The sequence below is a fragment of the Spea bombifrons genome, chromosome 5 (assembly GCF_027358695.1).
Source record: "Spea bombifrons isolate aSpeBom1 chromosome 5, aSpeBom1.2.pri, whole genome shotgun sequence".
NCBI lineage: Eukaryota > Metazoa > Chordata > Amphibia > Anura > Pelobatidae > Spea > Spea bombifrons.
The window spans coordinates 12,325,446-12,351,832 of record NC_071091.1 but is presented as its reverse complement, the minus strand read 5'-3'; the positions used below and the strand labels follow the sequence as shown (position 1 = coordinate 12,351,832).

At 39.2% G+C, this 26,387-nt stretch overlaps 1 protein-coding gene across 14 annotated transcripts in view; it reads left to right on the top strand.

The window, feature by feature from the left end:
- KIAA1217 (KIAA1217 ortholog) overlaps window positions 1-26,387 on the top strand; it is a 305,804-nt gene that overhangs the window by 242,178 nt on the left and 37,239 nt on the right. For 13 of the 14 annotated variants that reach the window (XM_053467127.1, XM_053467139.1, XM_053467138.1 and 10 more), the window contains 2 exons: window positions 2,283-2,481; window positions 9,209-9,302. In XM_053467127.1, coding sequence (XP_053323102.1) covers window positions 2,283-2,481; window positions 9,209-9,302 — 293 coding nt within the window. Of the gene's footprint in view, window positions 1-2,282; window positions 2,482-9,208; window positions 9,303-18,324; window positions 18,553-26,387 lie in introns of those variants that run through there. The other variant, XM_053467137.1, reaches the window with a different exon arrangement.

Below are 26,387 nucleotides of genomic sequence, written 5' to 3'. Positions count from 1 at the left end.
GTGTATGTACAATTTCAAACAGATACACAGTGACATATATGTAACATGCTAAATATACATAAACATAATAAAAAAACAAGCATATGTGTGAATGCAAAGAAATTAATACGTGTAACATAAGACTTTATAACCAGATCCAGTGAAGTCAGCTTATAATCAGTGTTCCCTCTAAGCTGTGCGCAAAGCATTTTTAGAGAGCGCACACGTCCAAAAATTGTGCGCACAACAGTTTTTTTATTATTTTTTTTTTTGAAACTTTATGCGGCGCGGATATTGTGCGCACAAAATTTTGGCTCTGGGAAAATTTTTGCACAAGAGAAATTTTAACTTTTAATTTCAAATAGAAATCCCATTGGCGTACAATGTGTTAAAGGCTGGAACGTTGTAAGAAAATAAAACCTTTAAAGAGGATACTTTGTTACCAAAATTGGAAATACTTTTACTCTCACAAGGGTGAGGTCTTACCAGATGTCTGCAAGAGTTGGCAGAGCCATCATTTATCCCGTGTTTATAAACTTACTTGACTTGATTTATTCCATCACGTTGTGATCTTTCACCTCAGACATTAGTCACAGAAACACTTTACAGTTATCTGGTTGTGTAGTGCTATCGGCGTAGGTACAGAACTCCTTATTCTTATATTATAAAGAAGGTAATAAGATGTGATGAGTTTTTTTTTATTCTGGAATAAATCAAAATCTTAAATGGGGAGGAAGGAGTAAAGTCCATTGCCCGAGGGTAACTAAAACACAAGCCAGCATGGATTAACGAGCAAACGGTGCATTACACCATTAAACCTATGGGTTTATCAGACAGGCTTAGGCAAATATTTAAAGAGGCTCCATATTCCGATTGCGGGTCACATCTGGACAACCTCGCATAAAAATACATTTCGTTCAGTTTTAGTGAAACTTCTATAAAGTTCAGTAATTGTGGGACAGAATTTCTGTTGGGAAATAATTATTTTTCTCTAATTGGTGTGTAGTCGATCAATAAACGTCACACATCAGCAAGAAGTGTTGCGCATGTAATTCAGGTAACTAAATAAATTGCGACGTGCATTAAGTATTCATAAAACATGAACCAGAACTGCTACAACTGCCAAGGGGCAAGAATTTCTGGCTCCCGTCTTATTCCGTTCCAAGATCATTGATATCTTCCCTTGGTTGGTAGATATATACGCTATAGGTTTCATTCAGTATGCAGTATGGACGGCCAACCCGTAAAGTTTCTCCTGCAAGAAGGGCAGAACGGACCAGATGAATACATAGTTCAATCTGTGACCAGATTTTTACGATATCTCATAGATTTAATTATGGATCGTACCTTGGAAGTAAACTCTTGTTATAGGAGAATCTCATGGGCAGCACTTTTGTAAGCTTGTGCGTAAAATCCTGGATCGGTGAATAAATCCCATAGTGGAACTCACCAAGACCAGTAACATGTACTAAAGACAGACTACTGCCCAAGCCAAGTGGAGACTAAACTCAGGAAAACCTATAGCTGCTTAGCAAATAGCGAATCTTCTTAATTGCCCCAACTTTATGAATAACCCTAGGGGTTTAGGGCCTCATTTTATGGGTATAACTAAGAGTTAGTAGAGTTGCAATGATGGAAGATCCTTACGTTCTGCCGGTGCTGTATGTAATTTGTAAACAGAATATAAATTAAGATAATGAAACAAAGGATGAGGAAGGTTCTGATCAAACTTATCTACAGTGGAAAGGATGTGAAAGTGTGAGGTCATCCAGGCTAAAGAGGCTGTTGGTAACGAAAAATAATTGGTGTGCCCTCGCATGCAAACCATCAAAGAGCGTTCAGAGACTTCAAATAAAGACTTTACACCATAATAAGTCAAACAGAATAACAAAAAAAAAACATTCAAAATTTACATCTGGATCTGAGGCATAATATACTCTTCTAAAAACAAATATTCATATATTTCAATGTAATTCCACACACAAATATAGATCATTCAGGTTGGTTGGGTATGAGAAGATGTTATTTATTTTAGGGAACTGCCCTTTTGGAGGACATTCCAGTAGCAAGTCAGGGGCAAGGGTCATAGTTATTCAAGGGCATTAAATTCCAAAGAGACAACTGTTTTCTAGAAATCGAAGTGCTTTGTTATAGTTACAGTAGTTAATGAGAGTGGCGTATTGAAACAGTGGGTATATCAGATTTTATAACGGGCACGTTGGCAAATTCAACAACCACAAGGACAGAGCTATCTGCCGGTACTGTACTTGGTATTAATGGTCTTGCATTTCTTTTTCTTAAAGGTGTGCTGTTCCTGCAGTATGGAGAAGACACCAAGAAGCTACAGATGCCCAACGAAATTACGAGCTTTGACACAATACGCGCCCTCTTCGTAAGTGCCTTTCCCCAGCAGCTGACAATGAAAACGCTGGAGTCGCCAAGCACCGCCATTTATATTAAGGACGAGGGCAGGAATATATATTATGAACTAAGTGATGTAAGGTAAGTGCTCTCCAGTTAAGAGAAAAACAACTCACTTTGGGAATAATGTCTAAGAATGCAAAGTGCCAAAAAATGCAGTCAATGGGAAAATTTGATTGGTTGCCTTCATGATTGCCCTGCTTTTATCGCTATGTTCTTTATATATATGACCATCATATATTCCAATACAATAAGGGCCTTGTAAACACCTGCAAAGTTCTACTAAAACAACAAAAGGGTCTTTCCTTAACCTTCATGCAGGAGATGACCCAGGGGGGACTTAAGTAATTCACAATCAGTATAGAGAAATCAGGGTGATATATTGGTCTGGATATTCGCTTACAAAGCTGTATTCAAAATGTAAAATCTCAACTGAATATATAGATCATCAGAAAATAAGAAATAATATCTTTTTACTTTCCTGCTTGATATTAAACCTTGTCTCATGATGTCATTTTTTGTTTACTATTCATCCAGTGGTACAAATAGCCCCTTTTTAAGCACCTTACAGAATAGAACAGTATAGTATAATTTATAAATATTAATAATATTTAATAAGAAGACATGTTACGTATGGAAAAAGTGTCATGGAAGCCAACACATATTTGAAAATGAATAACACATTCACTTTGTTCTAAGGGTATAAATTACATGTCATACTCATCTTGAAGTACAGTGATTTTTAGGGCATTTCACATAAAAAGGTAACATCTTGGGAAAGTTAGCTCATCGTATTTGCATATTAGGCCGTAAAGATGTCAACAGCAGAGTTACTTTGTCCCTTGTATTTCTCAATATGCACCGTAGCACATTCTGTCAACACAATATCAGAATAAATAGCGATTATTAATATTCTAGACATTCCTAGCCCTCGATACGAAGTCAGGCAGCGCAGAGGTTTGAGGCAATTTAAGCACCGCAGCAACGATTATTAATATTCTGTAATCTCACCCTTAGGACTCATTCTGAGTGTCTCATTATCATTATCATGTGAAATTACAGAATTTCACCAAAGCACATGATGAAAATCATACACCATGTGCAAATAATATCAATTAGTAAACAACCAACCTATCATTTTTTCTAAGTTTAAATTTATTTTCTCTCTTTTTTTTTTTTTTTTTTTTTTTGCTTTCCAGTCCAAAATCATGTATTACTTGTTTGCTATTTTGTGGGTTTTTTTGTGTTTGGTTCCTTGTTAAAAGTAACAGACAGCTTATCACCTGCTTTTGTATCACAGGGCAATTAAGTGTACTTGGCCAAAAAAATAGGTTTGGGCATTCATCAGGCCCATGAATGTTGCTAATTCTGCATTTAGTTATAAAAGTGTTATATTTAGGAGGAGAAGGACCTTTAACAATTACAATTGGACTTTTGTACCTAGAACATAATATATCCAGCATGCGTATGCCATCCTCATACTTGGCTGCTCGGTATCTTCTAATGTTTATAAAACATTGAGTTCAGTTTATCTGCCTGTCCAAATTCTTGTTATATAATATTACCTAGGAACTTCCCAAGGTCTGCTACCTGGAGCTCTTGCTCTTCTGGGGAGGGTCTTTGTGTGGAGACAGGGCCAGCCCCAGATTTCTTCAGCGTCCTTTCCCATAAATAATACACACAAACTCGCTCTAGCACCATACACTAAACAACTCTAATAGCGTACGCTTAGACATACATACCCATTCTCCCCCTCCCCCTCTCCTAGGGACCAATAACCCTAGGTTTGCAATGATACTATTAGGGCTGCAACTAACGATTATTTTAATAATCGATTAATCGGCCGATTATTTTTTCGATTAATCGATTAATCGGATAAAAAAAAACAATATGCAAATTTTTCGTTTATTTAAAAGAATTTAATGAACTGGATGTTAAAAAACAACTTAAAATTTACATTAACATTCTTATTTTGTTATGATGTAATAAAAAACAATATTTTCAAAGTACAAGAACCCAAACACAATATTTATGAAACAAAATAACCCCAAACATTCTGAAAAGAGGTGGACTATTACTGTTCAAGAAACTTTGCCCCAGCACTTTGCACTTTGCACCCAGCACTTTGCACCCAGCACTTTGCACCCAGCACTTTGCACCCAGCCCTGGCACTTTGCACCCAGCACTTTGCACCCAGCACTTTGCCCCAGCCCTGGCACTTTGCATCCAGCACTTTGCACCCAGCATTCAGCACTTTGCACCAGCACTTTGCACTTTGCACCCAGCCCTGGCACTTTGCACCCAGCACTTTGCACCCAGCCCTGGCACTTTGCACCCAGCACTGGCACTTTGCACCCAGCACTTTGCACTGTGCCCCTGCACCCAGTCTCTAACTCTGCCCTGCACCCAGCCCTGCCCCCACATTCTGCCCTGCCCCCACACTCACACTCTGCCCTGCACCCACTCTGCCCTGCACCCACACTCACACCCTGCCCTGCATCCCCACCCCCACTCTGCCCTGCACCCAGTCTCCTGCCCTGCACCCCCCACCCCCACTCTGCCCTGCACCCCCACCCCCACTCTGCCCTGCACCCCCACCCCCACTCTGCCCTGCACCCACACTCACGAACCGCTCTGTGCGAATGGAGCCACTCGCACAGAGCGAACCGCTCTGTGCGAATGGAGCCACTCGCACAGAGCGAACCGCTCTGTGCGAATGGAGCCACTCGCACAGAGCGAACCGCTCTGTGCGAATGGAGCCACTCGCACAGAGCGAACCGCTCTGTGCGAATGGAGCCACTCGCACAGAGCGAACCGCTCTGTGCGAATGGAGCCACTCGCACAGAGCGAACCGCTCTGTGCGAATGGAGCCACTCGCACAGAGCGAACCGCTCTGTGCGAATGGAGCCACTCGCACAGAGCGAACCGCTCTGTGCGAATGGAGCCACTCGCACAGAGCGAACCGCTCTGTGCGAGTGGAGCCACTCGCACAGAGCGAACCGCTCTGTGCGAGTGGCTCCATTCGCACAGAGCGATTCGCTCTGTGCGAGTGGCTCTGTGCGATCCGTGCACATAGACATGAAGAATACTTACCTCCGGAACGCGTCACATCCGTCACGTAGCTAAAAGAAGGCGGAGACTGCAGAGCGTGTAGCAGAAGCGGGGAACGCTCGCGGAGGTAAGTAAAAGGAGCCGAGTGCTCCAACAACGAATTGATCACTCGATTAATCGATAACGGAAATCGTTATCGATGATTTCCGTTATCGATTATTATCGATTTTATCGATTCGTTGTTTCAGCTCTAGATACTATACACTGACATACACCAGGCTTAACACCATTCACTATCACAAATGCTCAGACATATGATAGCACTACATGCTCACACACACACTAACATACGCTTACACTATATGCACACATTGACTCTAACACTATACACTTATACATGCATATATATATATATATATATATATATATATATATACATATATATATATATATACACACACACACAGACTCACACTCTCCCATCCTCTCTTTCTCTCCTTCTCTCCTCCCCTTCTCTTTGATTCTCCTTTTCTATCTCTCTCACCTCTCCACCTTCCCTTCTCCTTCTCCCTTCCTCTCCCATCTAGAGTGCAGCTCACACAGCAGTCCCTCCTTCTTACCTTGCGTGTAGAGCCTTTATCTTTCGGTGTGTTACGTGACTCAGCTGGACACCGCTTTTATCGTGGCGTCCGGGTGCCATAAAAGTCTTAAAGAAAAAAATGATCTTTCTGTTTCATAAGAAATAAAAGGATGAAATAGGAAAATGGGGTAAGTTCAATCACAGAACATGAGTTAATTACTGCAGCGGTAAGAGACAAAAAAAAGATTTTAGTTAAAAGTTAAAAACACAAGTAAACAAGCATTTGGTCGCCATTCCTAAGAAAGAGCGTGATCATTACCCAGGACATTAATTAGCTTGGTTTCTCATCCAGCGAGACATCTGAGAGACCTATATTTTGGCCAGTAGTTAGTTAAGGCTCAATTTGTCCATTTAGTGGGTGGAATGTTTAATAAAAAAGCACTTTTCTTTCATGAGAAAGACACTGGCCTGACCTCTGTCCCATGCAATATTTAATGAACTCTGCCTAATCTCTCCAAGTTTCCGCTAGTTTAAACTGGAAATCGCCATCATAACAGTGTAATGTTTGTCAAAAACTAATGCCCTGCTTTGATTTTATTAACTTTTACAGTTCATAAGAATAATAAAGCCTGTTTATTAGCAGGAAAAAAAATTCTGGCACAAGCTTTGTTGTCTGTTATTTGATTTCCCACAAAAGGTCCTCTGTATCTCAACCCCTTTCTCTCCATAAATGGCGGCGAGGGTATTTAAAGCGACATCTTACTGTCCCTGGTAGCCCCTCTAAAACAAGAATGGATAGTAAAGTACTATGTGAGTGTTCACAATCAAGTAGAAACTGCAGCTTCTCTGCTCATCCATGTTCCCACTATTCTTGCCACTGATTGGCTGTTTGATACAGCTAGTCAGTAGTAGGGAAGCGCATGTGCGCAGAACCCCAACCCTTAGCGTTCACTGAGCCGGCGATGGAGAGAAGGTGGTAAGTGGATCGTGTGCAAGGAGATGAGTTCAGCAGATCGCATCGCCTGCACCGAAAACAGCTGGTGGGAAGAGAAGGGGCAAATGCATATGGAGGGATTCTGCAGAACGCAATCATTTAAAAGGTAGCCGCTGGTAATGGAACAGCTTTATGAATCTTTGTAACATGTAGAACTGGTACAGATAATTAGAAATATGTGGAAATATAGATGAGTGCCCAGAGTGTGCAAAACAGCGGATATATTGATGTATTTTGTGACAAATATATTACAAAATGTCAAGGCAGAGGATTGTAATGATCTACAGATTACTGTCAAGTTTTGTGTTAGGTTTAATTGAAGCCATGTAGTTCTGCCAAGGGGCAGATGGGTAATTATACACCCCGGTGTTGTCAGTTGAAGATTTTAGGCTACCTTCCTATGGCTAAGAATTTGTGCCCTAACTTGATCCTTTGTGGTTCATTTTATTGGTTTCACTTTATTGGTACCACCAGCCCACCAGGGCTGAATGCTGCCAATCCTCTCCTATAGTATATTAGGACCTTATGGTGTATTGGGACACCTGGCCATTACACCAACAGGGACTTTTATGACATTGCATTCTAACACATAGACATTAATATGAAGTTGGTCCTTCCTTTGTATCCATAACAGCTTCCACTCTTCTGAGAAGGCTTTCCACAAGATTTTGGTGAGTTTAGTGGCAATTTTTGCCCATTCATTGAATACATGAATACATTGAATTCATTGATGTTGGACGAGAAGGTCTGGCTCGGAATCTCTGTTGGAGTTCATCCCAAAGGTGTTCGATGGGGTTGAGGTCAGGGCTCTGTGCGGCCAGCCAAGTTCTTCCACCCCTTACTTCCAATGAAGGAAATTATTAATGCTTCAGCATACCAAGATATTTAGGACAATGCTATGCCTCCAACTTTGTTGGAAGAGTTTGGGGAAGACCCTTTTCTAATCCACAGTGCACAGTCCCGGTTGGTGGAATGGTCAGGTGTCCCAATACTTTTGTCCATATAGTGTATGTATTTTAGAAAGAAAGACATCTGTTACCCCTTTGTGGCGAGAATAATTGCCTTCTACGTAGTGCAGTTTACTGCAGTCTATAGCATTATTGCAAATTATAAGGTTATGGTCTCCATTTAAAAGTTGTTAAGGATTCAAGTAAAGAGAATTACCGGAAAACTAAAAGCTTGAAACTGTTCATAAAAATCCTGGATCGTTTTCAGGTACGCAAGACAATATGCAAAGCATAGAATGATCTCCCTTATAAATTAAACCCAGTGACATAATGGTTTATATATAGCTATACACGGAGCGTAACAATTGTTTTACAAAAGATCAAAATAAGACCAACCCAGGACATTCTTCCTCTTTTTTTTTTCCCGGCTCCTTTCCTAAAACATAATCTTCCTGCCTAAGCTCAGCCCATAATACTCGGTTACCGCACCTGGACCAAAGGAATTCAGCCTTCGTTTAGGGAGCTTTCTAGTTCGCTGGCACAGATCGGGGAAGGAATGCCTTTCCTGAAGGCATACGAAGCAAACCTAGCCATTTGTAGCCTTTTATTCTCCTTCCTGATGCCGATTCCCTTTTTCTCGTCGGAGAAATCCTTCCAGCCGATCTGCTTGAGTTGAAAAATAGCCTCGCAGTTAAAGCGCAGAATGTCTGGGAAGAGCCGAGCAAATGCAAGCTAGTGATTGTGGAAAAAAGCAGAGCGTAAGTTGGCTTTTGGGTTAAATCTCCCAGTGTTAACGGTGTCCTGGTCTAATTTATTAAATTTCAGAGTCTACATGCTTTGCCAAACAAAGGAAAGCTTGTGTGTCCTGCTAATAGGCATTTCTGAGATAAGCCTCGGTACGTGTCTCTCTCTGTTAGCTTAGATTTAGCAGGGAAACATTTAAACATTAACCCGTCTCCTCCATACTTTGTCCGTATTCAAATCACACGTCTGTAACCTGTACGTCACCTGATCCCCGAGGGTGTGGAACTATCGCAAGATCACGCCGAACTCTAAAACATACAGGTTTGCCTTTCTTTTTTATTGTTTTTTTTTTGCTTTCCAGCGTATCCTGCGCACAGGTCTAAATAGGAAATAATGGGGTTCCTTGGGTGACCCCGAAGGGAAAAGGCTGAAATGTACCCCCTTCCGTGTGTTACATGTACTGATGTGTCTGAATTTTTGTTTCTATTCAAGGAACATTCAAGATAGATCCTTCCTGAAAGTTTACAATAAGGATCCTGCGCAGGCTTTTAATCACACTCCGAGGACTGTCAATGGAGACATAAAGGTGAGTGCGACCTTTCTATCACTGTCTCGTTAACTCACGCTGTTCGTGTTCTCATCGGGTTATGTGTACTGATCTGTCGGATGATCGCATTGCGGAGTATGGTGGCACATAAGGCACTAGGATTCTTTAATGAGAAAAAATATGTTTGTGTCTCGTGGGTTCATTTATCTCGGTTGTAAGCGATTCAGCGATTTTATGTGTTTTAATTGATTCCTTGATTCTATGGAAATTTCAGTCTGTGCCGCTTGTGACCGTCCTGCTAGTTTGAACAGCAATGCCTATCATCCTCAGAAAGTAGAGGTTACGGTCCAGCAACAGTGCAATTTCCATAGCAGAGTTCTATATGTGGAGCAATCACCATGGAAACCAAGTGCAATGATCCTGCCGAATGATGCTCGTTATAAATAAGGCTCACTGGATTTTGTTCAGTTCTGGTTTATGGCTTTGCGCATGCACGCGGTAGAAGGCAAAGATGTGATGTAATGTTGTGACTGCGCCACACAATGTGGGGGATGTTTGATGAGATTGCAACTAATGGAACTACCGTGGTTATAGTTAGCGAGGCGAAAGATGCAGTAAATGATAAATTACATATTAACCGCGTTGCATCGATGCTTCTGGTTATTGGCTAAACATTGCCCAGTTTGGGAATCTGTTAGTTATTCTTTTATTTGTGATCTCTTCCATAGCACATCGTGCTCTTGGTTTGTTGATGTTCTGCTAATAGATAAACATGTTTTTCTGTAAAAAAAAAGTAACAGTATTTTACTTTATTTAAAAAAAATATTTAAAGGGACAGAAGCACCTTTATTTTTTATAGTTTATAAATGTAAATAATAATAATTTATAATGTATTTGTAATGTATAATTTATTATTATTGTAAATCTTTAAAATTGGTATTGCCTCTCTTTCTAGCGGTTTTAATCTAGTAGTTTGTATAAAAAAAGATATTCAAGGACAGGGCTGTGCAAAAGCGAGATGTAATCTCTGAGATGCAGAAACCCAATAATAAGACTTATAGTATAATATCTTTGAAATTGTCAAAAAGACCAAAGACCATCTGAGTGGATTCCAACACATCAACTAATGATTTTCTTCAAGATATTGTAACCTGACATTGGAATAATAAAAAAAAAATCAATAATTATGGAAATAGAACGGCCTTTCAGAAACCTCCCTTACAAAAAAATACTGCATTTTTTGTGAAGTAATACTGCAGTTTTTTGGACATGAAAAAACTGCAATACTGCACTTTTACTGCAGTATTACTGCACATTTACTGCAGTTTTACTGCATTTGTACTTCACTGTACTGCAGTTTTACTGCAGTTATTTTTGTACGGAAGTACAAATGAAATAAAGCTTCAGTACTTTGAAGTACAACTGTAGGTTTGCAATATAAAAAAAAGGGCAGTAAATGTGCAGTAATACTGCAGTAAAAGTGCAGTAAATGTGCAGTAAAACTGCAGTAAAAGTGCAGTATTGCAGTTTTTTCATGTCCAAAAAACTGCAGTATTACTTCAGAAAAAACTGCAGTAATTTTTCGTAAGGGCTGTTTAGTTCACATGGACAACCCTGCCCAAAAGAGCATACCTTCAGAGATCGTCTAGTAGTTAGAACAATCATATGCTGGTGATTCTTGCCCAGTAAAATGAAAATAATGAAAAATAATATATAGTTTAGCCTGCCTATTTTTTGAGTTCTAGGGAAAGCAGCGTATAATCATAAATGTTGAGTCGCGTCATTCTTTTCTGGTAACTCATGCACCCGGTAGCTTCAGGGTTGCCATGTTTGTTTGTTTTTTCTAAGTGCCTGCCACCGTTTAAAACCCCTAATAAAACTGAAAAGTATGGTCATTAGACTTGTTGCGCATGGTTCTTGATAAACGACCCATGGCTCTTATCAGCTCTGCTGATTCATCGCTCCGAAACCTCCCAACTGCTGCCCGGAGCTGGGAAATCTCAGTATAAAGATGTCATGCAATGCTTAACGTGTCAGGCAGTCGTATTAAAAGCGTTATCGCTATCATTTAAGAAAAATGTCAAATACAGGGACCAAGTCGCGGTCTTAAACCTAGACGGCTTGTTTGTATCAGGTTACCCTACTTAAAATTAGCATGAAAAAAGAGCAATAATGTGTTTAAATGAATTAACAGGATTGTTAAGCTAAATGAAAGCAACATTATTGGGGAACTGTATAATACGATGGGTTAATAGGGTATAGCAATTAGTGAATCATATTAATAATAAACATAATAACCCAAATGTATCTTGCTGAAGAAATGTGTTAATTAAGTGTTTAAGTAGTGCTAGCGTTCTAGCCTGAAAGTAAGATAAATATAAGAATAACCTTTTTTATGTTAAATAGTGTATATGGGAGTGGAATGGTGCTGAATACTATTTACAGGCTGCGTTTAACCCCTTGCCTCCTTTCCCCCAGCCTTATAACAATTTGCAGCTTTGCTTTTTACCGTGGGTGACATAAAACCCTATATAGATTGGGCGGGTATAACCCCTTCAATGCATTGTTTTTAATGGGTTTAAGGAAAACCCATTGTCCTTAAGGGGTTAAATATGCATTGTACTGTTTCTAGTCTTGTTACCCTTCCAATTGCTGGCGATCATGACCACTGATTAGATAAATACATTCTGCTTTACTAGGAACGTGCTATGGTATGGTAAAATATGAATATATTAGCTTGTTAATTGGGAGCCAATATATACCGAATAATATATTATACGCCCCTTCATACACAAGCCTTCTTTTATAGAGTTTGTCCTTTTGTATTCAGGAAAATTCTCTTTTACAGATTGCTTGAGACTGGCAAAGGAATAAAAAGTCAAAGGTGGTTTTTTTTGACGCACGCGCATGCCATTTACAAAGTGGCATATGGCACAGGCTTTCACACAGTTGTTCACGCTTACCCTATAAAACACTTGAAGACAAAGCAGCACTTTCTCCAAAGTTCAGTAATCCTTCCAGAAAAGATGATTGTGTTTGCCTATTAAAAGTCATCACCAATTACAGCTAACGTACTTTGACTTTCTTGTAAAACTGTGAAAATGAAGTCGTCTAATGGAAGCGGGAAGGGAATACAGAATGCTTCATCAGTGTGGGAGCGTTAGGGTATCTTTTCATCTACTCATATGCCAGGACTCTCACCATCATCATGTATAGATTAGATCTAGTAGTATATTTGATCTGTCCAGTATGTATTTAATCGCCGTTACCATGTTCTTATGGAAGATGAAGATGTTTGAAGTAGCACTTTTGAGATGCAGTGTTAGTTCTTCTATATAACTACAACTCTAGAGCCGTTCCGCAGGATTCTTGATGGATCTTCGTTATGATGGACCTTAAATGTCACGCTGTGTATGATGTGACAATGCATCATCTCCGTGTCTATGGATTATTTATATTCTGAAAAACTTTAAAGTATAATTTCCCAGACAGGTATCATTTCGCTGTCTGTTTCATAGATACACAGAAATATATAATTTCATGGCAGTTAAGAACAATTTGGCCCATCTAGTCTTCCCAGATTTTCTGTTGTAATCAGTCGTTCTCATTTTAGATGTAGGGCAGATTTATGCCTTTTCCATCCATATTTATACTCCCTCGCTGCATTAACCTCTAGCCCTTCCGCTGGGAGACTCTTCCACTTATCTAGCACCCTCTTAGTAGAGTAAATCTTCCTTACATTACATCTAGACCTCTAATCCTATAGTTTTAGATTATTTCCAATGGCAACACGTCGTTGTTAGTAGTTACAATAGTTGTAAAGGGTTTGACTTGGTCAATACAGTCTTTAGAAAAAGTTTAAGAACCGCTGATATAAATAAAGGTAACACCACCGATTAGATGATCTATTGGTTGGTCCAACACTTGGTGTTCATCTTGCGTGCCATGTGTGTACCATGTGCCTATCGGAGCGTGCCCGTTTTTACCAGCTCCGGCATGTGTGCGGCTCCTTTTCTGTTCGCTTTATTTGTTCTTTATTGAAATTCTCTATTTGAATACCGCTGCAAAATAAAACTACGCCCTTTTAAACAAGCAAAACCTACAAAAGGGAAAACCCAGCCTTTGTGTTGAACTAGGAGGAAAAAAAGACGCCATGTTCTTGAATATTGGAAAGATAAGAACGGCGGCATCATCATTCAAATAAATGCCCCAGAAACACGCAAGCAGTGTCTCTATACCACCAGTCCCAGTTTGCAAGGATAATAAAAGTTAGTAAAGGCTGGCTCTAAAACAGATATTTTTGGTGGGGTAAGGTTCTATTTACTTGTTGGATATACTTAATAAAAAAGCTTCGCAAAAGTAGACTTAAAACTATCGCTGAAAATAATCACCTTGAGTCTCTGGTTCCAGTAAACGACATCAATGTGTATGATGACGGACATCTGTAAAGTATTATACCTTTATAGGTGGTATCTGGCAGTGAGTAGTTAAATCCCTTATATATACAGTATATATAATGGAATCAGTGCTGCCGCTGTTTAGTCAGAGTATATAATGGGGTGCGGTAATATATACAGGGTTAGTACAGCTGACTGTCAAGGGATATTACATAACAAAACGAAAGATATTCATGTTTTTGAGATTATCGCAGAATAAATAAATTTACTGGAGCTTCTGGTTTCCAGCAGCTGAATTTTGCTTGTTGGCTGATACACGGCTGTGGTTAGTGTTATTGTTGTGGCAATATGTATGCATTTGTGTGTACTATTGTATTGGATTCAATAATATGGGCTTTAAGGGGTTACATTTTAATGTAAGGTATATATTTTACTGCTTTTGTTTACCCTTTGTCATTTAAAGCATGGTGCCAAACTTCTTTTATTGCACTATATATTTGCTTGTATAGGTCAAGGAAAAGTATAGTGCAAAAAAAGTTTGTTGCACTGGATTATCTTGGAATGCTACTAATACAGCAGCTATTCTTGAAGGATTCTGCTGCAATGCTTTGGTTGCCATCTTGATCATTGATACTCTCAATGTCTATATCGTGTTTTTCTGTTTAAAAATAACAAAAATTCTCCTAACTATCCCATTTTCTGTGGGACAGTCACGCTTTTTGTACAATGGCCCGCTCCAATTGTCCTGCTTTTGTGGGCAGAGGGGATCGTTGGTCAGTTGGGGAGATCTTCCTCAGACTAGCCCATGGAGCTGTAAAATCAATAGAGGTTTCCATCACAGCCTTCACGTGACCTCCTTGGGATCTCTGGTAGCCAGGTGGCCTTTTGGATAAGATAGGCAGACAGTTCTGCCCTTTCTTGCCCCCGGTGACATCCCACAACAGTTTGAACATGTGAAATGTTGGGGGGGGGGAGTATGGTTTTATGGTTTGCACTCTTGTTATAAACACTGACAGTCTGTAGTTTGACTCTTCAGATATTTATGTGATCTGAAATCTCATCATAATCCAGGAAAATAAACCGGCTTTATTCCCTCGGAAGCAGGTGTGTGGAGTAATGGTTTACACTCGGTGATGAATGGCCTATTTGGTGTTATGAGCTTATCAGCAAGTCGTGCACCAGGCCTAAGATTCCATTCCGATGCTGTCTGCAGGCAGTAGACTTCCCCGCCATCCTCTATTGATTCCTGCTTTATTGCTTGTGCTTAAACCTGCAGAACCATTTGCCCTTAACACATCATTTTTATTCTTGCTGTTAACCTCCAAATTGTCACAAATCTACACAAACCTAATTGCAGCATCTAACTTTTTTTTTTTTTTTTTTTTTAGAAACTCAGCATTTTAAGTGCCATAGTTGTGTGTGTTGCATATAGAACGTTAAAGAGAATTACCATGGCAACTTGGCCGCATATGCTAAAGTGTTATAGATAATAATGTCGGGATGGATATAAAAAAAAAAGAAAATGGATCATGCAGGCCGGCAATGTTTTTAAGCTTTGCAGTATACGGTACTTTTTTCCCCTAGTTCGATTTATTTTTGTTAAAAATACTAAAAGTTGCTTACTTAATAAAACTGTATAATTTCCATATTTTGATGTATTTGTTCCCCGACTGATGTAAATTGCTTAAAACGTAATACTTATGTAAAGGTGGGAACACAGATTTTATTTGCTGTGCCCTGTAACTTATAAACATTAAATCAGAGAGTTTCACGCTATGATCATATGGGTTTCAGTATGGTGCAACCGGAAATAGAGGAAGCCAAGCGGATCCAGTGTGCCCCTCGGCTTCAGCTTGGTGGTCAACCATATATTTACAAATGAACATTTTAAATGTGATTACGAATTCTGCATGTTACAAAATAATAATGTCATTGTAAATTCTGGATTATTGCCCAGGGCATTATTAAGCCTGCGGGCATCCCGTCCTTAACATCTTGGGTTCTGTTGAAGGAACCGCTCTGGCTGCTTTGTTTCCCCCTGTGGGTTTTTTAGGTGACATTTCCACGGTAAATACACAATTTGTAACACGTCCAATGAATCGAGGAGTTGTATCCCTACATTCTTTCTCTAGGACAAGCCCCGTCTTGAATTTGCATTCCTCCATCGTAAAGAAAACAAAATTCTTTACCCTCTTAATCTAATGTAACCCTCGTTCTTTCTATGTGCCTTTTTTTAGAACATTTCTGGTCTTTGATTTTTGTACAATTTTATGTAGCAAATATATAAAAAACAGTAAAAGACATTTTAATTGGCACCAATACCAGTTTTGCCTGGCGTTAACCCTTTGAGTGCTGGAGGCCAGGCAAATGTATGTCGTTTTGCTATAGTTAGGTTTAGATGATTTCCTTGAGGTCATTTTCAAGGACCTGAGGACCCTTTCCATATAAATTGACCCACTTGGGAGGCGGGAGCTGTCACAATTCATCTATGTGTTTTCCACTGATTTATAATCTAGACTGTAGGACGGCAGAAGATTCCACGATCAAAAGGAAGTTTAACTTCTGCTCAGTTTAGCATGAATGGTAGATTTGATCTCATTCCTGCCACCCAATGCGTTACCGTCCATTTTTCCTTTAAATTAGCATTGGGGAAGGAAGCAGACTTCCCAATTAGGGCTGTATTTATTAGGCTCCGAGTTGCAGCAAGACGGGGACAAAATCTTGATGCATTAACTCATTTTAACTATACTTTTCTCCTGTTAACTATTCAGTATAATGCTAACGAATGTAGTTGGAGCCGGACTGATATTTTTAGGACCTAGCTTAATTACTTTAGGAGCCAGGAAGGGAGGTGTCCATATAGAAACATAGAATTTGATGTCAGATAAGAACCATTTGACCCATCGGATCTGCCCATATAGATCAATATGAACCACTGCTCCCTAAACTCCAGGGTTTGCCCATCTCTTCTAGGGAGACTACATCACCTGGGTCTCCGTATCCAGAGGTCCAATATATAAACTATACACTTCACCTGCACTTAACCCAAACTATTCTGCTGACTTCCAGCTTAGTTTTAAGTCCGTTGAACCCAGTAGGTCACTAAAGCTGGCAACCTGATGTCACACTGAAATCAAAGGGGGCTCAGCTCTGCTAAACTCAAGAAACCGTGAAGCAACTTTGCCAACGGGGATTTTCTACTCTGTGTCTACATAGTTTTGACCAAGTTGTGCTCTGACTAAATTGGACCAAGTATTAGCTATGTTACATACCTTATCAGGGGCGTCCAACCTGCGACACTCCAGCTGCTGCAGGACTACATCTTCCATAATGCTCTTTCGGCTAAGTTGAGGAGTATGGGAGTTGTAGTCCTGCAGCAGCTGGAGGGCTGCACGTTGGACGCCCCTGCCTTAGATGTTTAGATTGTAAGCTTGTGAGGAGGACCCTCTTTATCTAATGTATCAGCACACCTTAGTCTGTCAATTCTAGTTTTGTCATACCCTTTAAATGTATGTACTGTAGGAAGCGTTCCATAAATTTTTAGCTCTATATAAATAAAATAATAATAATAATAATAATAGGCAGAGGCATTTGTTGCCTGGGCATGTTGTGAGTTGTAGTTCATCTCTGATTCTAGAAAAGCCATGTATCTGTGTTTGTATGTTGGGGTGAGGGCAGGATATGTCCCTGGAGCAATGGAAATAGTTCATACATCCTTACATCTGGTTCTTTACCTTTTAAGATATTTGTAATAGATCTTGGCAGACTATTTCATCTGGCTCTTAACAGTGTCCATCTGTCTCATTCCACACACTGCAGTTTTGTAGCAATCTAGTTGTTTTGCTCATTACTTAACTTTGTCTGTTCCAACAGTATGGACTATAATGTACATAATAGTAGTACCAGAATCTGGGTCAGTCAGGTAATTTAACCCTCTAAATGGCACATGGTAGGGGTTGATAGGAAGGGGGAGACCCAAGATCTCATCTAATTAAAAGGGAATCATAGGAACATCTGGCTATTTTTTATACAGGATCTTTAAAAAATTAAAACACGAAAAAATCATTAATTTATCGCTAATACTTTTGTAGTGTATTATCATTTTTTAACACTTGTTTAGAATGTTTGGTCATTTTTGCAAAAAAAACAAAAAGAATAAGAATTGATTTTCATGTATAAATTTAGCCTGTCCACAAATAAAATAAAAACAAATAAAAATAAATGTTTAAAAAAAACAAGAATATTCTTTGAATGTAACTTGAGAGATTTGTATTAGCGCATAACGCCTATATATTTAGAAAGCGGCAAATGTGCCTGCAGCATATATTTGGAAATATACTCAATACTGCTATTTACTGCAGTCTGCAATAAAGGAAACTTCCAGTGTCTAGAAAACCAGCAGATATTTCTGGAAAGGCAGTTTCCAGGGGCTGATGCTGTTGCTTTGCTTGGACTCTGGCTAGAATAAACACAGATCTGGAAGAGAGGAGCATGTAGCTGCAGCATGCTGGATTTTGGAAGCATTTAAATGGGATCTTTCCTGCCCATCTCCTTGTCACTGAGAGGTTAGAACAACACGAAGTGGTTTGTATTTATACACATCACGTGTTTCCTTGCTGGGGCTCTGGGCTCCTGCCCTGGGCTTGGTGAGAGACAATCCTCCTTAGCCCAGCCCTGGCTGTAGACACACTGGCCAGATCTGTGGGATGATGAGATTCCCCTGCTGGATCAGGCTGAGCTTAGTCTGTTCTAGACCCTGAGCAGAAGCTGCAGCAGCAGCAGCAGCAGCATAGGGGGGAGAGATCCAGGGATCTGGAGATTTCTTTCATTCTGTGTGCATGTGCTGTCAGCTTGGCTGTGGGACCCCTGTGGGACCCCTGTAAGATGAAAAGGTAAGCATATGCTACATTGTACATTTTATATTTACTTTTATGGTTTATTTCTTTGAAAATATTTTGTATTCCTAAATGTTTCTTTCTTTACAAGAGCTGTTTACTTTTTAAAGGCAAAAATAGCATAATATGCAGAATGCTGAAATTACCATAGTTTTGGCAAGTGCAATGGAAATTACATTACATTTAACCCTCCTCATACCAAAACACTTTGTGTGTAGCAAGATCAGGTAGAATTAGATGCTTGGTACAATGCACTTGTATTTGGCATGCATGTTATTTTATGTTCCTGGTGAAACACCTTTTTTGTTCTTGACATGTTTTGAATAATGTAATGTAGGGAAAGGGGCATTGCTATTTTTGTATAAGAATTCCCAGAAATGTGTCTTGGAAGCTGCACCACTTTGGAGTCCATCAAATGTCAGCCTCTTCAGATTATATTTTTACCAACAGAGAACCTTGTGCAGTTTAGTACATAAACTCTGAAGAATATCATAGTAACTGGCGTGAAAACTTTCCCATTTATTACATAGATCTTCTTGTAAACACAAAGTTTGGTGTAAAATAAGCTTTAAATATAGAACGTATCATTTTGCCTTGTTTGCTGATACTTGGAGATCAAACATGTATGATGTCAGCTGCAGTTATTGTATGATGTCATTGCACAGGAACAGTGATGACAAAAGAAAAAAAATTATATGGTCCTTCATTACAATTAATGATTGTAAATAAAATCCAAGCAAATATTTGTATTATGGTGGCAGTGCTCAGGGGTAGATCTTTCTTTTAACTATTTAAGGGCCAGACAGTTTAGAGAAATTAAGGTGGGGTTTGACCTTTGCACTGTGCATCAGCAGCGGGCAAAACAGGTGCAAATATAAATTAAAACTGACAGTGCCACTCATCCCTCGCAGAACTGCACTTAACTCTTACATTTCGTCTAAATATAGAATACCAAGAGTTTTGCCTGGTAATCAGCTCAATATTCTAGTTATTTGATGTTTTATTAGGATCAGTGAGTGGGCTGTTTTCCTGCTGGGAAGAATAGTCAAATGATGATGCTTTTTGTTTTTTAAAAATTCCAAAAATAATTAAAATGATCTCACTATGCAGAACCGAAAAGGATCACTGCGATTTGCTTAAACAAATAGATGCGTTACAGAAAGTAAAGAAAGAAATAGAGAAAAAAAAGCACACATCATTGGAATTCTTTTTATTACGTTTTTTTGAGTTTTATTTTTCTGTATACTGTATATTTTATAATGAGTGCTTGAGCAATAAAAATAATGTAAATTCTAATATAATATTTATAAGGTTTTTTTTGCAGTGGTATTTTTGTTAAGGGGTAGGGCATACTCCCGTGGTGTTTCTAGCTCACAAAATACCTCTGTCAGGCAGTGATGTTACATTCCAAAATCCTGCCGCACAAAGCACGCTTTCATTCGGTCGATTATAATGCTTCGACCTAAGGGTTGTGTTTTTCCAACGTCTTGTGTAATCACAAGAAACAGCTTACTTCCTTGTGGCCGCAGAGCTTTAGGGAATAATGGATAATGGAAAAACAAAGCAAGGCAAACTGTGCGGGTATTTAAACAGGTTATCAAGACTTAATGATGGCTTAAAAGAAAACTTTCGTGGCATACTTCCAAACCTGCAGTTTAGATGCAAAAGTAATCGTGTGACTATTAACAGGTATTTTTCTTTAAATCCCAGCTCAATGCCCGTTGTATTTGTTGAACTGACATGGCATTAGTATAACAATGGAGAGATATTTGGGATCCTCGCCATGGTTCATACCCTGCTCCCTCACACTCAGCACAGAAAGAAGAATGTCCAGGGAGCCCTTGTTGGGCATAAGATGGCATGGATTTCTCTTCAACGGCTGCCCGCACAGTCTTTCTATGCAAAGATTTAGTGAGTACAGGGTTATGATGCCGTACAGGGCTGGTGCAAGGATTTTTGCCACCCTAGGTAAAACATAATTTTGCCGCATCCTGGCTCCACTGCCACAAGCCCCTCCCCTTTGCCACACCCACTCCTCCCCATAGTGACCGCGGCTGCGCTTACTGAATGACCGCGGCCGGCGGCTCGTGGCTGCATCCTGCACTGCCTTCCATCAAGGGACTGCGGCTTCCTAGTAGGCGCCTACTTTGCCTATAGGTGGCGCCGCCCCGGTGACGTAGGAAGCTGCCACTCCTTCAGTTCCTAGGTATGTGGAGGAAGCCAGCGGTGCCAGAGGTCTCTGCTTTTCCACATCAGTAACTGGGGTTACAAGCGTACATAGACTGCGCCCCCCAGGACTTGGGATATGATCACATTTGTGACCCAATGAGTCCTGTAAATACACCAGCACATTAGAATGACGATTAGCCGCTTGAGTGCCAAGGAAAATCCTTTTGACGGTTTTAGACATGGACCAATCCCCATGGAACCAGGGGAATGTTGTTGATTGTTATCACAAAATTGTTGTTTATAAATATAACTTGGTGTCACGTCTTTCTGTTGTGTAAGCAAAACGGAGAGATAACAGTCTTTGTTTGGCTTCTGGAAAGGCATGACTCTCTTCTGCTTTCTGACTGATCTGAAAGGGATTGGTGAAGCGAATTCCCAATAGCTGTGTAATCATTGTGTTTGTTTCACAACAACCAGTATATAGGCGGATGCACTGGCCAAAGCGTTGAGGACTTCATTACATTCTGTAGCACTCTCTCTCTCTCTCTCTCTCTCTCTATATATATAGTTCAGTCTTGCGAACGTGTGTAGCTCAGTAACAGCTGGGAGCAACCTTTGAACTAGCCTTTTAGCTGGGAACATTCACAAATTACGTGAAACTTTGTTGAACCTAAAGGGACGTGGTGAAGACTACCTAGTTTGCTTATGGAATGTTTATTAGAACAGTGTATATGACCATAATAAATGGCCATAATTTACTGACTTGCTTTTTTAATAGGCTCTATGTGGTTAGACCTCGTAACTCTAGAATGATGTGGTTCTGATCTTATTTTGCTGAGTTGCAGTACGTTATGTAATGCCATTTTAAAGCTTTCCTACAGAGATAAATTGTACATGTGAAGTTTTTGCATAGTGACTGATGCGTAGAGGTTCTATTGCGAACAGGCACCAAGCAGCAGTTTCTTAGGACAGGTCGCGCAAAATGCTTAAAATAGTGAATCTACAGGAATATACAAGTAATACATAGGTGTGCATATTTTTCATGATTTTATTTTCTGGTCCAAAATATTAGATTTCTTTAGAGCCTGACATTTAGTTTTAGATTTTTCATAGAAGCTGATTAGAAAGTGAGGACAAGTCTTATCCAGTTATGTCATAAATGACCTGACTGGGGACTCAAAAACTTTAAAATTTGCCATTTAAGAGTCTGTAATGAAAAATATCTGGTTGTGGTTACAAAATAGTCTTTCTAGACATCCTCGCCTGTCAGCCTTCAAATATATCCTTCATTTAAACACTAGCTTTCAAGCAGGATTTTTGTTAACACCATTATGAAACGTTAGGTGTCATAAAATCAATCAAGAATATATAAAAAATATTTTGAGCAGAGTCCTCTTTACCTAATACAATGGTTTGTCTTAGTCTATCAGTTCTAGTTTTGTCAAACCCTTTGAAAGTATGAACCGTAAGAAGCTCTGTGTAAATTGTTGACATGGTATAAATAAAAGATAATACTATACAAGGATCAATACTCTTGGCCAGAGAATTCTACCTGATCATTCCAAGACCGCATCACTGAAGTTGAAACCTAAATACAGTGTAAAGCTCTGAGAGGCGTGATAAAGATTTTATCATTATTCCAGGATGGACATATTGTGCAGGCTGTGAATGTGATGTGAAGTGGAGTGAATTAATTCTCTAGTACTTGTTTTTAACACCTGATTCATGGTGGCATCACCGGCAATCAGAAGGGGAGGTAAGGTTAGTTAAATAGACTTTTAATCTGCAAAGTTTGTATTGGTCATAGCTAAAACCGACCACTGCTGCACTGGGGAGAAAGAAAGGAACATTAGATTTTTTTGACATAAACTTTCACGATATCACATGTTCCCTTATTAACATTCTTAAATAGTGACATTTTCTTAAATACTGTTAACTGTTAACATTTTTTTGTTCTTAAGTTCACAGAAAACCATTTCTTATAGGAAAGGGTTAAGCAAACATGGGTGACGCCTGGAATAGCAGCAAATGACTTGCCCAGCCTAAGCGTCTCTGAGGTCTCAAATATTGGCTTCTGGTTTAATGTTTAAAACTAAAAATAGACCTCATCTAACCGTGTCAGAAATGAAGCATTTCAGCAAGGATTTTGAAACCAGATATTTTAGCCACCAACTCCCAGTGTTTCAAAGAAAAGAGAAAAGAACGTCACTCTTGGTCACTTTAAAGCGCTAGATTTTTGCCACTGGCATTTCTTTAACTAAAGCATTATTAGCACATTTTTGATGAAAACAAGATACATATAACCATGTGGCGGTGTGTTTGACATGCATTAATCACCCCTGAGATCTGAAAAAGAGTTAATGATATCCTCATTGCTGTTTTCAAAGGTTGAGGACTGATAGTCTGACAAAAATAACAAATGGCTTTGACACATGTCATGTCTTATATAAACAGGATGAGCCAGAGTCTTTGGAATGATCCATCACTATCCCAATTTGTATGTATGTACGTATATTTCTATTTATATAGCACAAACAGAGGTATTCCTTGCAATGTATGGGGAAATACATTGTTCATACAGGCATTATGATACAATGTAGACCTGGACTGGCCATCTGGCACACCGAGCAGATGACCGGTGGGATGGTGGCATGTAGGGCTGAATAGTTACTGATACTGCTGCTCCAGCTGCAGATCAGGTCCTGAGGTGTGAAGCTGCAGCTGGATACTCACCCTGCATGAGCGTAATGCGTATTCAGCTGGTGTCCACACAGGAGTAATTTACCGGCCATTGGCCTTAAAGTGCCAGAGATATCTAGTGATTCCCAGTAGGTTCTGACACAAATCTGCCAATAACCCATGCAAAACCATGTTTACCACGTGTGTAACTTTTCTCCCCTTATCGCGTTGGGTGAAAATGACCCAGTGCAGTGTGCCATTGAGTATAGATGGAGGCTGGTGTACATGTTCGTTAATATTTGCAGTAAATTTCAAGGTTTTAGGAAATGTAAATCTTCAAGGTTTTAAGAAGGGTAAAGCCATTCCTTAGTTGCCACCAGCCTTTGGCCACTTGGACTGAAATGTAATGCAGAGGAGATATTGTGGGTTGTGGGTATAAACATTATTTAAACTACAAGGTAAACTGGATTCATTTTTTAATGATTAAGCATCATAGATGTTTATGTATACCTCCCATGACTAGTGGTGCGGTTTTACCAAGATTTATTCATGGATCCTACTGGTGAAGTTAGGCATTTAGAAAAAATGTATTTTATTTATACAATTTAATGTGTAAGCTTGTGTTTTGCTGTTTATTTTCATTATTGACATTGAGTGCTACAGATCACTCATACCCATCAAACATTCCGAGCTCTTATACATCATGGGAGGAAAGAGGGTCAGAAGAACTTGGGTTCTACAGAGGCTACCTATATGCACATAGAGTAAAAAAAAACATCAGTATTCCTATTATATTTCCCCAATTTCCACTCAGGTGTCTATATGTACCCCTGACTTACTGCCTACAACCACTCAGTAGACAAATTTGTGTGAATTTCTGGGTTTCCACATAGAAGAAACTGGAACCTTTTCAGAAAGCAATTATATACTCGCAGTCTCCATCAGGAATAACACTTTTAATGGTGAACCCATTTCTCTCTCTTTTTTAAGTTATATTTTCCCTAATGTTATAATAACGTTTTCCATGATCCAGAGGGCAGGCTCCTGTCTTTTTGTGATGGGGATTAAATATGCGCAGCCATAGCACACGTTAACACTCTTTGTGGCACCACTGGAGCAACAAGTGATGTCATTTGGTTTATAGCTGCGCAGGGACATTTTTCACCTCTTGCATCACACTCTGGCCTTTGGCCAGATATAAGGTGGACGGCCCTGAAAATGGTTTTTAAGCCAACTTCGCAAATTGATTTTTTTGATGTGAATACAGCCCTATTCTGGTATTTCAAGAGTATCTGGTAGTACTTTGAAATCTGAGTTTACAGTAACTATAGCAGCCTATTAAATAGGCAGCCTGCTCTTTGTTAAAGATATCCAGACTATTAATGTGGAAAGTGCGGCATAAGCAGCTTTTCAGCATCAGAGGAGAATGTGACATGGAATTAATACTGAAACTGAACTATTTCTGCCTGTCATTGTTAGCCAGATCTAATAGTAGGATAAGTAAAACCCATTTCCCCTGCTGATTTGTATTACAACTCCCATTGTGCTTAGCCAACATACTGCTGATCTGGAAATTGTATAAACCGTGAAAGGCAGGGCTAGTAACAAAGTGAGCTGCTAAATGATGTAATGTGCCTTTTGTGTAAAAATTGCACGGAGTGCAGTTGTTTTAAAAGCAAGAGGAATGTTAAAGTAGGTAAGTGCTATATAAACACCTAGTATTTTCCAACGTTTCGGGTCAAACAATAATTATTAATAACCAATTATCATTATTATACCTTGGCTACTTAACATTAAAATAATAAAACTACGGATATACTTTTGGCCACATAAAAAAAAGAGAAAATGTAAAGCAAAGGGAAATAACGGACCGGATAAGCAGACTTAAATGAATAGTTTTCTTTTAGTTCTGTAACTGCTGGGCATTATGTGCGCTGAGATCCGGTGTGAGGTAGGGGTCCGGGCCGCCAACAAAAGAGACAGCTGTGAAAGATAATTACAGCAGAACTTCAAATTACATCTCTTCAGCTCACTTTCTTCTGAAAATGCACAGTAATTTGCGTTCTCTAGAAAATCAGTGTCATCTGTTTGGTTTTATAGCCTGATGATATGAAATTAAGTAGCCTATATATATATATATATATATATATATATTTATATTTATATATATATATATATATATATATATATATAATTGCGTTAAATAAATTCATGCAGCTACTATTAGCAGATATTTTCTTCTTTCCTCTGAAAGTTTAATTACATAGAAAAAAAGTTGGGTTTTTTTCAGTTTTTCTGGTACCAACCAATCAGTGCCTGCGTTTGTGTCACATGACAATTATGAGTTCCTGACAAAAAAAAAAGGCTAAACGAAAGTTTTACAATTATTTCTTCAAAAGGTTTGGACATTCAACAGTGCTAGGAATTATGTTTCTAATAAATTTAGTTACAGCCGTGTCAAATAAGCAGAGTAAGTGGAACGGCATCTTTAAAAAATGACTGCACATGCTGTTCCATACACCAAACATTAATTTAGGGGGTCTTCATGTAAAGTAAAGTAAAGGTACCTGAGTTGGGATACCAGAGGAAAACTAGCCTTCATGCTCTGTTTTTAACATTAGGTACAAGCCAAGTTGCACTCGCCTAGTGACTACAGATGGTCCAATGTGTGTCTGTCATTATGTTTTTTTAAAACTATTATTACTTTTTATTTCTTGATTTTTCAGACATTAAGAATGTTTTCAGCTAGCATTATAACCGTTATGGTGGAACTTTATAAAATCAACGCTATATTGGAAAGTACAGCAAAAGTGAATTGATACACAGAGTTGTTTGGTGCAATATTAGCGCCACATATATGGGGCTGTTTATTATTACCTAGCAAGTAATGCAAAAAATTGCCCCTGTACAACCACACAGGTGCCGAGCGCCCTGATGCACCATACGAGGGTGCGCTGTAGCAATCCTCAGGCTTCATGATGCAC